At 41.9% G+C, this 15,202-nt stretch overlaps 4 protein-coding genes across 4 annotated transcripts; all 4 read left to right on the top strand.

Moving 5' to 3' along the window:
* On the top strand, positions 1 to 2,458 carry LOC128270499 (angiopoietin-2-like). The gene is made up of 5 exons (XM_053007905.1): positions 1 to 27; positions 347 to 678; positions 737 to 1,834; positions 1,905 to 2,168; positions 2,240 to 2,458. The coding sequence occupies exons 1-5, from the start codon at positions 1 to 3 to the stop codon at positions 2,427 to 2,429; spliced, it is 1,911 nt and encodes a 636-aa protein (XP_052863865.1). The 3' UTR covers positions 2,430 to 2,458.
* Positions 2,459 to 2,847: 389 nt separating this feature from the next.
* Positions 2,848 to 5,357, top strand: LOC128271704 (T-complex protein 1 subunit eta). The gene is made up of 4 exons (XM_053009321.1): positions 2,848 to 2,966; positions 3,307 to 4,522; positions 4,603 to 4,791; positions 4,913 to 5,357. Exons 1-4 carry the CDS (start codon positions 2,964 to 2,966, stop codon positions 5,131 to 5,133), a joined length of 1,629 nt encoding a protein of 542 aa, XP_052865281.1. The 5' UTR covers positions 2,848 to 2,963; the 3' UTR covers positions 5,134 to 5,357.
* Positions 5,358 to 8,927: 3,570 nt separating this feature from the next.
* LOC128270500 (uncharacterized) lies at positions 8,928 to 10,814 on the top strand. Its single transcript, XM_053007907.1, has 2 exons — positions 8,928 to 10,303; positions 10,364 to 10,814. Exons 1-2 carry the CDS (start codon positions 8,928 to 8,930, stop codon positions 10,812 to 10,814), a joined length of 1,827 nt encoding a protein of 608 aa, XP_052863867.1.
* A 1,700-nt stretch (positions 10,815 to 12,514) lies between these two features.
* LOC128273720 (ADP,ATP carrier protein 2) lies at positions 12,515 to 14,793 on the top strand. The gene is made up of 4 exons (XM_053011750.1): positions 12,515 to 12,674; positions 13,450 to 13,885; positions 13,965 to 14,092; positions 14,169 to 14,793. Exons 2-4 carry the CDS (start codon positions 13,461 to 13,463, stop codon positions 14,516 to 14,518), a joined length of 903 nt encoding a protein of 300 aa, XP_052867710.1. The 5' UTR covers positions 12,515 to 12,674; positions 13,450 to 13,460; the 3' UTR covers positions 14,519 to 14,793.
* Positions 14,794 to 15,202: the final 409 nt, after the last annotated feature.

A 15,202-nucleotide genomic window follows, 5' to 3' on the forward strand; every position in this document is an offset into this window, starting at 1 on the left:
ATGGCGCTATTTTTAAACGCTATCATAGTAAGACACAGCTCTCCGTGAGCGGTACTATAAACGTGCTGCAGTCTATAAAATGGGTAAAATTGGTCGGGACGCATTACGGTGTTAAGGGCACCACGTCGATGCGTAGGCGGTAGCTTGTAAACAAACCGTCGCATAACGTGGAAACCGCGTGTTCAATGGAACCGGCAAGCCATACGCAAAGATGGTTTTCAAATTTCCATGTTCAAAGTGATGAATTGTCTCAACGATTAGTGAACCATTAGCGTATTTCAACTCAAGTGATAGCGTTTGTTGTGGCACGTGGCTGTAATTATGTTTTGTGATTCGTTTTTTTTAGAAGCTGAAATACTGGAACTCGATAATGCTGGCGATATTTATCGCGAAGTTAGGAATCGTGATTGCCGAGCAATCGAGCAACGAAGTAACAACGAACCAGGATATCCGAGTGTTGCTGGAAAATATAAAATCACATTTAAACCGATTCAATACCCACTACCTCATCAATCTTGAGCAGCGTATTGTTACCGTGCTGACAACATTGACAAGTTTGGATGCCAACGTGAAATCGGTACAGGAAAAAACTCAAATCTGGGATGTGTTTCAGCATCACATCGGCGCATGGAGCGAGCATATCAAATCGGTTGACAGTAAACTGGATATCTTAAAAAAGTAATTATGCCCCTGTGTTCACTGCCCATCGTGTGTATTGTAAGAGTTGCTCTTTCAGAACCCACGAAACTCCATCTGCTGCACTTGAAACCCGCCTATCCAATCTCGATTTTAAAGTTGAACACATCTTTGAAAAAGTGGATATAATTAACGAGAAATTACACGATATCACGAAAACCGTCTACTCCTTATCCAGCAGTAATGCTGCGCATCGTGGACGAAGAAATGAGAGACCAGATGTAGTTGAACAGGCTGCAATACTTACAAAAGTTGGGCAGCTTCAGAAGCAAATAAACCGCCTGGAAAACATTGGCAACGGTAATGGCTGCAACAACAAATGTAGTGCCCAAAACGGTGGAAGTCGTACGAACGGGTTTACGAAATTTAAAAAAGACTTGTCCGAGTCGGATGAAGAAATTGATGATCTGTTGGACAAGCTGACTTCGAAAAAGTTACGCGAGATAGTTACAAACCGCAAAAATTGTCGAGCAGTCGACATGCTCACTGGTATGATGCGATCTGTGGAGGATCGTACTGAAAGAATATACGAGTTGGAGGCAAATCAGTTCGAACAAATCAATTCATGTTGTCAGCGAACGAACAATGAGGTGACCACATTTACAAACAGCGCCGATATTTTGTTAAAACGAATTGAAGCGTTGGTACTTGATGTTGACAGAAAAGTTGATAGGCGTAATAACCAGCACTGTTCACAAGAGAAAGAAAACCCTCTTGATGAATCTAAAACTACTGTAGCCAATGACACCATGAAAGAGGAGTCACTTGATCTGTCGTCTACAGTCGATTTGGGCAGCGGTAGTGATCAAGGCACCGAGGATCTGAACGTCTTTTCAACAGTACCAATCGTTCATCATGAAGACACAATTTTTCATCATCCCGATAAGGATGGATGTCATCAGTTATTGCAAAGAGTTAACGGCGTGTACACCTTCGCCGTTATTGAATTGAATGAAGCTAGGCGAGACTTTAATCGGAGGTACTGCCAATTTTCAACGGAAGGTTTAGCTTGGACCGTTTTGCAGCGTCGCAACCACTTTGATTTACAAGAAAATTTCAATCGTTCCTGGAATGAGTACAAGTACGGATTTGGTGATCTTGGCCATGAGTTTTGGTTTGGCAACGATTTTATTCACAAGTAAGTGGTGTCGACAAGTGCTAGTAAGTAGCGTCAGCATACTCATTATATACTTTTTTTTTCTTTCAAGACTGAGTTACGATGATAATGTTGAGTTGCGAATCGAGCTCGAGGACTTTGAGGGTAATAGAGCGTACGCCGAGTACGGTACCTTTAGGATGGAAACGGAAAAATTCAACTACAATTTAATGGTGTCTGACTATCGTGGTAATGCTTCAGATTCGTTGTCTTATCACAACGATCACGATTTCAGCACGTTTGATCGTTCAAACGACCAATCACCGGGCAGTTTTTCTTGTGCCCTCACATTTGGAAGCGGTTGGTGGTTTAACAGGTATGCTGAACTGTAATTGTTTCTATCACAAACTTCAGCGAACGACTCATAAACGTAAACTTCCTTTGCAGCTGTGCTGAGTCCAATCTGAATGGAAAATATTATCTCGAGCATCCTCGCTCCCACAAGTCGACCGGTGTTTTGTGGGAGTCTTGGTTAGGAGATTATTCACTCAAGTCGTCCATGATGATGATTCGCCCGAAGGATGTTTGGAATAAAGAAGATGAAACATCAGACGCCGAAGCTCCGCAGGATCCCTAAATATAACCAATATCCTTTTGATGCTTTCTTCAGCCAGAGTAGAGAGATTATTTTATTCAAATGTATTGGAAAATTAATGGCAAGATGAGACATTAATCAATAAAACGTCATATGTCTTAGCTTTGTTTAACATAATTTCCCAATGATTCGTAGCACAACATATTGCAGTGCCACCATATTCTCATTATTGCTTTTGTTTGATAATAATGTTTACTTCCTAAAACATTCCAAAACTCCTTGTTTTGAAAATTTCATGAGTCACCAATTTATGTTGTACAATAACGGCTACTCCTTTTTTGAATAACTACTGGTTACAAGAACGCTTCGAGAGACGTTACGCAAAAACGCTTGAATCACGGCGGCATGGCCGCTGTCAAACAGGAGCTGTCAATTTCGGCAATTCGGCTCTCTTCGCTTGATCACGTTCACGGTGTGCTTGCGAGTGAAAAGTACTGATTTTTCTGAATCAGAATTCTTAAAACTTACTATTGTTACGGTTTCCTCGGGTTTAAGGTATCGCTACTTCCTTAAAAAATGGTACGTATGACATTATTTTATTCACAAAAATGGCCCAGATCGTGCACCAAGTGCAAACAAGGTACCATTTGTTTACCGGCTTGCAAACGACAGCCTGAGAGCATGCTTTTTCATAAAACTTGTTTAAAGCTACACGCACCTAGGTTTGGTTAAAATTAGCCACTTCCCTGTCCAGTGTAGGCAGTGCAGACATAATCATCAGTACGAACAATAGTTTTTGGTTAACAGCGATATCGGCTAGCGAAACACAACCCTCATTACCACAGGCACACACACGCACACACATGTTCACATTAGCCCAAACGGCATGAATCACACGTTCCGGGTTTGTTTCTTTTAGCAACCGCAGATCATCATTTTGAAGGCGGGAACTGATAGTTCCCAAGGCAAGCGGCAGCTCGTTTCGAATATAAACGCATGCCAATCGATCGTGGATGCAGTACGCACGACGCTGGGCCCCCGTGGCATGGATAAACTGATCGTGGACACCAAGGGCAAGGCAACAATCTCCAACGATGGGGCAACGATTATGAAACTGCTGGACATTGTGCACCCGGCTGCGAAAACGTTGGTCGATATTGCCAAATCGCAGGATGCAGAAGTAGGCGATGGCACCACGAGTGTGGTGCTCCTGGCGGGTGAGTTCTTGAAGCAGTTGAAACCGTTCGTAGAGGAAGGTGTGCATCCGCGGATCATCATCAAGGCAGTTCGCAGAGCCCTTACTCTCTGCATTGCGCAGATTAATGAACTAGCGTTCAAGATCGAGAAGCATGACAACGAGAAACATCGTGCGCTGCTCGAGAAATGCGCTGCCACCGCACTCAACTCGAAGCTTATCCACCAGCAGAAGGAGTTTTTCTCCAAAATGGTAGTAGATTCGGTGACGACGCTCGATTCGCTGCTGCCATTGAACATGATTGGCATAAAGAAGGTGACCGGTGGCGCATTGGAGGAATCCATGCTGGTCGAAGGGGTAGCGTTTAAGAAAACGTTTGCCTACGCTGGTTTCGAGATGCAACCCAAGAGCTACGATAACGTGAAAATCGCACTGCTCAACATTGAACTGGAGTTGAAGGCGGAGCGGGACAATGCAGAAGTGCGCGTGAATAACGTGGCCGAGTATCAGAAGATCGTGGATGCGGAATGGCAGATTCTTTACGATAAGCTGGATAAAATTCACAAATCGGGCGCACAGGTAGTGCTCTCGAAGCTGCCAATTGGTGATGTGGCCACGCAATATTTTGCCGATCGCGATATGTTCTGTGCCGGCCGTGTGCCCGAGGAGGACTTGCAGCGTACACAGAAGGCATGCGGTGGTGCTGTAATGACCACGGTTCAGGATATTAGCGACAAAGTGCTGGGAAATTGCGCTCATTTCGAGGAGCGCCAAATCGGCAGCGAACGATTCAACGTTTTCCAAGGTTGCCCGAACGCGAAAACATGCACGATTATTCTGCGCGGTGGTGCTGAACAGTTTCTAGAGGAAACAGAACGATCGTTGCATGATGCGATCATGATCGTTCGTCGTACGATTCGCAACGATTCTGTAGTTGCAGGTAGGTGCCTCTGGAGTTTGCCAGACTAATGTTTTCCATGTTTAAACCGTTGCTAACGTCCTCTATTTTATTCTCTTCAGGTGGTGGTGCTATTGAAATGGAGCTATCGAAAATGCTCCGTAACCACTCGCGTACTATCGCAGGTAAGGAGCAACTACTTATTGGCGCTATTGCCAAAGCACTGGAAGTTATTCCGCGTCAGTTGTGTGATAATGCCGGGTTTGATGCAACCAACATTCTCAACAAACTCCGTCAGAAGCACGCACAGGGTATGTAGTGGAGTTACAAAACGTACCACAAAGAACATGGCTCTAAATGTGTGAATTAGTTGTGTTCCGAAGTTTTGATCAATTTGAAGCTTTTGTTTTAATTTTTTTTCCTTTTCCACAGGATGCCAATGGTATGGAGTGGACATATTGAAAGAACACATTGCCGATAACTTTGAAGCTTTCGTGTGGGAACCGTCTGTTATTAAAATCAATGCCTTGACCGCCGCGTGCGAGGCAACTTGCATGATTCTCTCCGTGGACGAAACGATCAAAAGTCCGAAATCGGGCGGACAAGACGCCCCGCAGCCTCCAATGGGGCGTGGCATGGGTCGTCCTTTCTAATTTCATGTTTTGGCATTTATTTCACCTCCGTTTGTTCACGCTTATCACAACCATCCATTTTCCTTCGTATTCATATGTATTAACACTAACATCGCGAAAGGAAAGTTTGGCATAATTGTTTCATAAGATGCACACAACTGCGCTTGATGATAATTTCACTTTCAATTAACGAGATAATAAAATACCTTTTTTGTCTTTTACACTCCCTTCTAAAAGGAGAAACAAACGAAAATAAATAAAAGAAACATAAAAATGTGGTTTTAGAATTGAAGAAAATTTGAGAATATTAGTAATTGTAATCGTATGTACAATAGTGACGGGCATTTGTTTCTGGCCTTTTGTTTTACATTTCTCCCATTTTTACGTGATTTTTTTATTAGTTGAGACTATTCAATATAGTTTTTCACAACATAACACGTCCTAATTCTAGTCGGAGCTACAGACAAAAAAGTTGCTGATGTCAATCTGGCCATTGCATGCACTTCAACGTTACTCTTCAAAGAGGACTGATTGAAAATCAATAAAATGTGGCATCAGATTAAAACGAAGGCGTAACCGCCATGAAATGGACTGTTATCGCCTCACACGTACTTAGTAGTGCAAATGGATGGTTTTTATTGTTAAGAATGGATTGTGTCACGACCAATGTAGTCTGTTTTTGTGCCAAGATCTATGTACATGCTGGCGCACAGATTTCATTCTACTAGACACGCATTTGTTCGTGTCGACGGTAACAGAAATAAGACGGATTGTCTGGCACTTCAAAACTGAAAAGGCTTTCAACATGAAAGCATTACTGTTAGTGATGGTAGTTGTGCTCTATCAAGCATTTTGTGTTTACTGTAGACTAGAGCCAGTGCACTACAACAGAAAAAGTAATTTCTTACTCTCCGTTCTGGAGACCCACTACAGAAGTTTGAAACTTCCAGTACACTTTCGAATCGAGCATGAAACATCCTCTAACAAGCGCGTCGAACAATTGGATTTGATTAACGAACTGTTGCAGGAGCAAAGCGACTGGATGGTGGCAACATTAAGTAATGGCTCACCGTCTGGCGAATCCAGGTTCCAACAAAACGTGTTCATCGCAGATACGTATTGTTCGTTGAAAAAGATCATGGAAACCGTTGTGTTTGAAAAGTATGACATTGACGGAAGTTACATTGTTAACGTTGCTGACGAAAAGTTGAACGAGCAGAAAGTTAAGGAAATCTTAAACCTATTTTGGAAACTACGTATCGTTAACGTGGTTCTTATTGTTCCTAGTAGCGCCGTAGAGTATCATGCGTACACATTTAATGCGTATGTCCGCGATCATTGTCAAGAAGCAAGTGTGAAGCTGTTAGATAAGTTTAAAAACAACCAGTGGAGCAATCTAGGCAAATGGTTTCATAGTCCTTTGCAAAATTTCAACAGTTGTACTATAAAGGCTACAACATTTGAAGTAGAACCATTTTTTATGGCTAGCCAAAATAGGAATGAGACAAATGCAACAGGATTGGAAGCAGTAATTTTTGAAACCATTGCTAAAGCGTTAAATTTTTCATTTGAATACTTAACTCCGCCGGTGAATCAAAAGTGGGGAGTACTTGCTGTTCATAACAGTACAGGTATGATGGGAATGCTTCAGAGGGCGGAAGTTGACGTCGGGTTTGGAGCTGCCGGAATAAATCTGGTTCGCAGTAAATTCTTGCGTTCCAGTTTTCCAACCATATTTTCACAACTGACTATAGCTATTCCTCCGAGGCTTCCATATACATCACTGGAAAAGTTGTTTCTACCGTTCACAGCGTCCTCGTGGACGTTAATCGTTGTATGCTATTCTATTATTTGCGCCTTTTCGAATATAGTCTATTACATTCAACACCATTCCTTCTACGAGAAAGAGCACGGCGTGATTTATATTACGTGGGTTATTTTAATGGGAGGACCAGGAAGTTATGTTAGAAGGCACAGCTCCAGAATTTATGTGATCAGTCTTGTGCTAAATGCATTCGTTGTTCGAAATTTGTATCAATCGGCGTTGTTCACATACCTCCGTTCGGTGGAAAATTTGGCTCCTACCCTGCATACTTACGACGATATCAATAAAGCTGGACTCACGTACTTCATGTTTCCTTCTGCCATGCAATTTTATGGTGATATTCAATCGATGAATCGAAGGTATCAAATTTATCTAAGGGACATTTATCAAATATTATACACACATTAATGAATACATATTTTTATTCACCAGCCGAATTTGTATTGTACAAGAAGAAAATGCGACATGGAACACAATGCTAACGAATATATCACATCGTAAACCGGAAGGAGTGCTTGCTCTCGCTTTGGAATCCATTACTTATTACGTTAAGCAACATGGTCGAAAGAGTATGTTGTATGTGAGTCGAGATACTGGCATAAGCTTTTACATAGCCTTCCATTTTCCGCGAATGTCGCATTTGAAGCAACCGTTTGATATTTTAATTAACCGCTTTTACGAGGCTGGATTGATGGTCAACTGGCTCAGAGCCTATCGAGAGAATCCTTACACTTGGGACAACCAGGAGACCGACAACGAGCCGACCCCGTTGCAGCTGCATCAAGTATCCGGAGGATTTTATTTGTGGATGTTTCTAATGAGTGTCACATTGTCTATCTTTCTCAGCGAAGTTATTATAGGGCTGAAAACAAAAATTTGAATACATTCAACGAAAAATGCAAAACCAACATTCGTTTACATAATGCATGCGATCTACATAATTATGAAAAAATGGTTTTGAATAATCGTTCGATGAACAGTCATTGAATTGGCTTATGTTGGGTTTTAAATATGGTAATCATTTTAGTCAGAAGATGATCGCCATAGCCCTTCTGTTTCAATAGAATATTTTTAGTTCGAATGAAATGATATCTTAAATGGAAAGAAAATTATCTTACTTCTTTAATATATTAATTCCATAATTAAACCGAATACTTTATTAAAGCTACAGTACTTCACTATGAACGCTTTTGCAATTTGGTAAATGTCTTCGAAAAACAGTACCTTTTTAATCACATCTAAATGTAATCGTGCAATGAACGTATGCTTTAGTGCTGTCGATAGTCTATATCTTGATTTATAACAGTCAAGCGATTTTGCGTTGTCGTTAACTTGTGACATAAATGGATTGTGAAAATAAAAACAAAACGATAAAAAAGTACTACACTTACATAAAACAGTCTTAAATCTGTCATTGCAATTTAGATATGCATTTAGATGCACCATTGTAAACTTTAACTTAAATATGTAGGAATCCAAAAAAAATAAAATATAATTTTTCTAGTCATATGAATGATAACTACAACATCGACAATGATGCCGATAATACATGATTTGGAGATATTTAATTAGGTAGTGTGAAACTTCATTAGACACCGACGTTTACGCTAACGAGCTCTGAGGCGTATATTGAATGAAGATAATTTCATAAGCCATAAGTATGTTTTAATTTATTTGTGATTCACTATTGATTTTCGATCTTGTTTGGTTTTTTAACCCAAATTGATTGCTTTCCACTTCGAATGTAAATATAGCTGGCAATGTTTGCACAGAACAATGTCGATGCCTGCCTTAACTGGCTTTTGGACCTCGTTAGGGGGCAAGTAACATGTGGCAGTAGCAAAAACATGCATAAATTTTGCTGTTCACACGGGATGCATTATAGGCGTTAAGTTTTTTTGTTTCAATCATTTCTCGAGCATCATATCTTTGACGAAGTATTTAAGCGAACCTCACCAAACTATCCTCACCAAACAGATTCAAATTCGCCATGAAAGCATTGTGGGTAGTGGCGAGTGTTTTAGTGCAGCAAGGACTGTGTGTGATAATAGCAGAAGAAGCTTATAACGTCAAAGGACAAAATTTTCTTCTTTCCGTTCTGGAGACCCACTACAGAAGTTTGAAACTTCCAGTACACTTTAGAATCGAGCATGAAACATCCTCCAACAAACATGTCGAACAACTGGATTTGATTAACGAACTGTTGCAGGAGCAAAGCGACTGGATGGTGGCAACATTAAGTAATGGCTCACCGTCTGGCGAATCCAGGTTCCAACAAAACGTGTTTATCGCAGATACGTATTGTTCGTTGAAAAAGATTATGGAAACCGTTGTGTTTGAAAAGTATGACATTGACGGAAGTTACATTGTTAACGTTGCTGACCAAAGTTTAAACGAGCAGAAAGTTAAGGAAATCTTCAGCCTGTTTTGGAAATTACGTATCGTCAACGTGGTTCTCATTATTCCTGGTAGCGCCGAAGAGTATCATGCGTACACTTTTAATGCGTATGTCCGCGATCATTGTCTAGAAGCAAGTGTGAAGCTGTTAGATAAGTTTGAAAACAACCGCTGGAGTAATCTAGGCAAATGGTTCCATAGTTCTTTAGGAAATTTCAATGGTTGTCCGCTAAAGGTAGGGACGTTTGATGCTAAACCGTTTTCCATGCTTCGGGCCACTGGAAATAAAACAGTCTTTGTAGGATTAGAGACAGTCATTATAAAGACCATTGCAAGCGCACTGAATTTTTCCATCGAGTTCTCAACTCCGTCTGGGAAACAGAAATGGGGCATACTTGATTCGAACAACAGTACAGGTTTGTTAGGAATGCTTCAAAGGACAGAAATTGATGTCGGATTTGGTGTTACTGGACTAAGCCCTGATCACAGCAATTACCTTCGTTCGAGTTTCCCAAGTGTTATTTCTCAACTGACCATGGCTATTCCTCCAAGGAATCCATACACATCATTGGAAAAGTTGTTTCTACCGTTCACAGCGTCCTCGTGGACGTTAATCTTTGTTTGCTATTCGATTATTTGTGGCTTTTCGAATATAGTCTGTTACATTCGACATCATTCCTTCTACGAGAAACAGCAAGGCGTGATATATATTACGTGGGTTATTTTAATGGGAGGACCAGGAAGTTATGTTAGAAGGCACAGCTCCAGAATTTATGTGATCAGTCTTGTGTTAAATGCATTCATTGTTCGAAATTTTTATCAATCGTCCCTGTTCAGGTACCTCCGTTCGAACGATAACATGGCTTCAAATTTGAATACTTACGAAGACATAAATGATGCAGGTCTATGTTATTATATGTATCCCACCATTAAGCATTATTTTGTAGAGAATCCTTGGATGATTGGAAGGTAGTGTATTTTTTAAATTGAAATTCGACATAACTTATGATATTTTCGTGTCATTTACAGGATTCGCATAATTAATGAAGAGGACGGTGACTGGGACACCATTTTGTATAACATATCGCAACACCAAATTAAAGGAGTTTTTGCGCTAGCCATGGAATCTATTACTTATTATGTTAAGCAACATGGGCAAAAAGGCATGGTGTATGTGAGTCGAGATACTGGCATAAGCTTTTACATAGCCTTCCATTTTCCACGAATATCGCATTTGAAGCAACCGTTTGATATTTTAATTAACCGCTTTTACGAGGCTGGATTGATGGTCAACTGGCTCAGAGCCTATCGTGAGAATCCTTACACTTGGGTCAACCAGGAGACCGACAACGAGCCGATCCCGTTGCAGCTGCATCAAGTATCAGGAGGATTTTACTTGTGGATGTGTCTAATGACCGTGGCTTTGTTTGTGTTTTTGGGAGAGTTATGTTTGGCGAAGAAAAAGGGAAAACTTGCATAATTGGATGTTGTAACTAACTCAGCATGTACAAGAAAAGATCTTCATAGATCAACAACGTGTTGATTATTATATTAGCAAAAACAGATGCAAAACATGTTACCTAAAGTAGAACGGGAAAACATTGTGTTAACAAATAAAATGACAATGCTGTATTAATCGAAGCATATTGGGTCTATGTTAGTCATTGATGTCATCAGACTAATCGAAATAATGTGAAGTTAACAGTGAGTAGTGAACTGCACTTTGCTTTGATTAAAAAGGGAAATTATCAAATCAATTTTCTTGAAAATATTACATGAAAATCATTACAAGCAAGCAGCATGATATGTAATATTGTGAGTATGAGCACAAAACGCTTTTTTATCAGCATTTTTTTCAAGCTTCGTTTAACACAACATCCTGCCTATGTAATTATATTAGTTCACAACTCATATAATAATACACACGAATTGATCGTTAACAATTGAAAAAAAAAAATGGATAAGGATGGTTGGCTACGGATAAAAATGGTTGGGCGTTGATCGTAATCGAAAAAGTAAGTGTTTTGACATGTAAATTAAATGCTCTATACAAATGATTCTGTAGTAAATCAGTTTAAAGTTAATCGCTCTCAATTCTTACTAAACCAATTAATTACTACACCGCCATTTACCGCTTGGGCCGCGTTGCATTCGCCTCCAAGCAGCGCACGACACTCAAAAAATTATTTCTTCTTCAACAAAAAACATAATTTATAGTTAAATCGCCATGTAACTTCTACCCATTTCCGTTCGCTAGTCTCGCCATAAGCCTTGCGAGTTGAAACATGCATTGTCGCTGACCACCGGCATCCATCCTAAACGTGCCGCATCCTAAACTGCGCCCCGTGGATGTGGTCACCATTGAACTATTCGAGACGGAAGAAATCATTGACCTAGAGACACGATTCGGGACATTTCTCACCTACAAACACTTGCACTCTCGGCAACAGAAACATGGGAGAGAGCCGTAAATAGACCTCGCAGTAACCTACCACGCGAATCCACGGGCACAGTGTTTATGGTCCTTCGATTGTCGCCCATCGCATAATTTTAGCATTCGCACGAGTGCATTTGTGTGTGCATCTGTTCGGCTTTGCCCTGCATTCGATTCGCCTTCACGATCGACGTAGCCGTTGTTCTCTTGGTCAAGTATTGAACCTCAGCCAACGACATTGCGCCTTGACGCAACCAGCATCCGTCGTACCGCGCCCGACCGTGTTGTAGATCAAGGGCAATGCAACTATTTTCCCAACTCCTCCTCGTAACCAGCTCTTGCGTCTCAGGCCGTTCCGATTCTTTTCGAGCAGTGCGTGAGGGCTTCTCCAAAAGCATGACGAAAAAAAAATTAGACTACGCCAATCAGACACGATACAGTGGGATTTTCGTCAGTTTTGGATCATAGATGAATGTGTAATTTAAATGTAATTTCAATTGTAACTTTTTTCTCTTCGAGCACCCTGAAGCGATCGTTAATAAACAAAGAAACGGTGGAAAGAAGTCGCGCACAGCGGTTGAAGGGATTCGCGCACTTAAACGATCATATGATCGTTGGCGAATAGAGCGTCCATACGGGCGCCGTGCAGTCCGGGTGCATGGTTTCGGATGCATTCGGAAAAGTGGAGCGCGCATGCGCCTTGTGAGCGAGTGCATGTTCGGCCAAGGACCTAACAGCATTCGGCGTGGTTATAGGTTAATAAAAGTGATCGTCGATCTTCACTCTCTGTCCTGTGGTCTTTTAGTAAGGATCCATCCCGAATCAACCGCGATCTTGCACCAGCAGCAGCATCCATAGGCACGAGGGTCGTGAAGGATATTTCTCCACCCATATCTCCTTAACCAAGTACGTATCTAATTGGAAGAAAGATCCGTGTTTAACGAACGGTTTAATACGATAACCGCAATGGCGGGGTTTCTAAGAATATTCGAAACAATCGTTACGTAACTTTAATCCTCCATGTCGTGATCGTCAGAAAATGCTGTGTAAAATTGCTAAAAGTGTTCAACGAATGGACAAAGTGAAATATGTAATCGGAATCTAGAAGTGTTACCCAAGAGAAATAGTAAACAGAACCAACTTGCATAACTGCCATAAGCGACGGCCCTCGTCCTGATGTGAGGACAATAAAAAGCTTCTATTCGGTAGATCGCAAGAAGACTAGTTATTTATACCAAATCCAACCTTCTGATGGCAGTGAGACGGAAATAGATACAATGTTTGTTAATCAACAACCTCATCGAGGGGAAGAGCTGTTCGATCCGTAATGTTTGCTATCGGTGGTGTATCGATCGGTGACAATATCCTTGACAGTGTCGTCCGATGATGCAATCGGTGGCCGATTATGTAGCCAAACGATTACAAAGAAAAATCATGGACTCGTTTCAAGCAATTGCAAATGCGAGACGAGAGACGCCATTCTGGTACATTCTCTGCTGCATTGTTCCGTTTTGGCTGCTGGTGGAAACATTAAGTATAAAGTTTATCAAATTCTTACTAGGCCGTTTATACTTAGTACGTTTGTAAACTATGTGTCTATTTACGCTTAGATTTAATTTCCGTTACATGGGTGAATTCCTAAATACAGAAGATAGTAATGCACCTAACGAAAATCTTCCAGAAACATCGACAATGCCGGGACTTTCGGATCCAGTTGCGTTCCTCAAGGATTTTGCGGCCGGTGGTATCTCGGCCGCAATCTCCAAGACTGCTGTCGCCCCAATTGAGCGCGTGAAGCTGCTGCTACAGGTCCAGCACATCTCGAAGCAGATCGCTGAAGCGGACCGCTATAAGGGAATGGTCGATTGTTTCGTGCGCATCCCGCGCGAGCAGGGTTTCTCTGCTTTCTGGCGCGGTAATTTGGCCAACGTCATCCGTTACTTCCCGACTCAGGCCCTAAACTTTGCCTTCAAGGACAAGTACAAGCAAATTTTCCTGGGTGGTGTCGACAAGAACACGCAGTTCATGCGTTACTTCGTCGGCAACCTGGCTTCCGGCGGTATGGCCGGTGCCACCTCGCTTTGCTTCGTCTACCCGCTTGACTTCGCCCGTACCCGGTTAGTTGCTAAAATCACATGAATGCTAGCGACACTAAGTAGAGTCGTGACTAATATTGATTTTTTTTTACCCGTACAGCTTGGCCGCCGATGTCGGTAAAGGCAACGAAGCCCGTGAGTTCAAGGGTCTGGGTGACTGTCTTGGGAAGATCTTCAAGACTGACGGCATCGTCGGTCTGTACCGTGGTTTCGGTGTTTCCGTCCAGGGTAAGTCGAACGTTAGCTTACCGCTCAACTGGAACACCCGCTGATCGAACTCGATCTGTTATTTGGTTTCGTACAGGTATTATCATCTATCGCGCTTCCTATTTCGGCTTCTATGATACTGCCCGCGGTATGCTGCCGAATCCCAAAACCACTCCGTGGTACGTCAGCTGGGCCATCGCTCAAGTCGTCACCACCGTTGCCGGTATCGTGTCCTATCCCTTCGATACCGTCCGTCGTCGCATGATGATGCAATCGGGTCGTGCCAAGTCCGAGATTATTTACAAGAGCACCCTCCACTGTTGGGGAACCATCGCCAAGCAGGAAGGCACTGGCGCTTTCTTCAAGGGCGCCTTCTCCAACGTTCTGCGTGGTACTGGTGGTGCATTCGTACTGGTGTTGTACGATGAAATCAAGAAAGTTCTGTAATCCTCTCGTTCCTTTACCAGCAACCTTTTATCACCCTCCATACCTCCGAACCACGAATCCTTCCATTCCCAACACAAACCTATCCTTGTGTAATATTCCCGATTTCTCTACCTTATATTCCTAAATTCGTTCTGTAAAAAACATTACCACCATTCGAAACCTGGTGTTCAAACTATCTGTAACGAAGCTCGATAAACATGACGTTGCTTTTGGGTAACGGCCAGCAAAGTAAAAAACGACCAGTAAAGTATTTTGTCGAGCCTTAGTGCCATGGAGATTCTTTCGATGTGTTTACTTATGTCCGGAATGGAACGCCATGCCGCATGAGGCAGGAACATCACATTCACATTCGTTTGAACTACAAAAGTTGCGCCGGAAACGATTCTCTTAATTTACAGCGCATCTTCCGGAACCAGTCCGTTCAACGTGGCAACGTAAACGATCTAACTAGACATTGAAAACTGACGACGACATGAACGATACGTGAACCATAAAGTCCTATAGACACATAATGCATTATAATTCACCACTCAACGAATGGCTACGAAAACCGTAATCATGAACTGTTCATGCTTTGTGATCATGCATGTGTACATAAACAAGAGTTAGATAAACTCGGCATTAAGCTCTAAAGGCTTGAGGACAAACGAAACTATCGAGAAAACTGAAGGGGAAAAAAATATC

The sequence above is a fragment of the Anopheles cruzii genome, chromosome 3 (genome assembly GCF_943734635.1).
Source record: "Anopheles cruzii chromosome 3, idAnoCruzAS_RS32_06, whole genome shotgun sequence".
NCBI classification, from domain to species: domain Eukaryota; kingdom Metazoa; phylum Arthropoda; class Insecta; order Diptera; family Culicidae; genus Anopheles; species Anopheles cruzii.

What these genes read in the sequence shown, in the direction of transcription:
- LOC128270499 (XM_053007905.1), top strand. Translation starts at nt 1, where the DNA reads ATGGCGCTATTTTTAAACGCTATCATA. An exon ending in AAACTGGATATCTTAAAAAA is followed by an intron (nt 679 to 736) that starts GTAATTATGCCC and finishes TTGCTCTTTCAG; the next exon opens with AACCCACGAAACTCCATCTG. An exon ending in AGCGGTTGGTGGTTTAACAG is followed by an intron (nt 2,169 to 2,239) that starts GTATGCTGAACT and finishes CTTCCTTTGCAG; the next exon opens with CTGTGCTGAGTCCAATCTGA.
- LOC128271704 (XM_053009321.1), top strand. An exon ending in CAACGATTCTGTAGTTGCAG is followed by an intron (nt 4,523 to 4,602) that starts GTAGGTGCCTCT and finishes TATTCTCTTCAG; the next exon opens with GTGGTGGTGCTATTGAAATG. An exon ending in CCGTCAGAAGCACGCACAGG is followed by an intron (nt 4,792 to 4,912) that starts GTATGTAGTGGA and finishes CCTTTTCCACAG; the next exon opens with GATGCCAATGGTATGGAGTG.
- LOC128270500 (XM_053007907.1), top strand. Translation starts at nt 8,928, where the DNA reads ATGAAAGCATTGTGGGTAGTGGCGAGTGTTTTAGTGCAGCAAGGACTG. An exon ending in AATCCTTGGATGATTGGAAG is followed by an intron (nt 10,304 to 10,363) that starts GTAGTGTATTTT and finishes TGTCATTTACAG; the next exon opens with GATTCGCATAATTAATGAAG.
- LOC128273720 (XM_053011750.1), top strand. Translation starts at nt 13,461, where the DNA reads ATGCCGGGACTTTCGGATCCAGTTGCGTTCCTCAAGGATTTTGCGGCC. An exon ending in CTTGACTTCGCCCGTACCCG is followed by an intron (nt 13,886 to 13,964) that starts GTTAGTTGCTAA and finishes TTACCCGTACAG; the next exon opens with CTTGGCCGCCGATGTCGGTA. An exon ending in TTTCGGTGTTTCCGTCCAGG is followed by an intron (nt 14,093 to 14,168) that starts GTAAGTCGAACG and finishes GGTTTCGTACAG; the next exon opens with GTATTATCATCTATCGCGCT.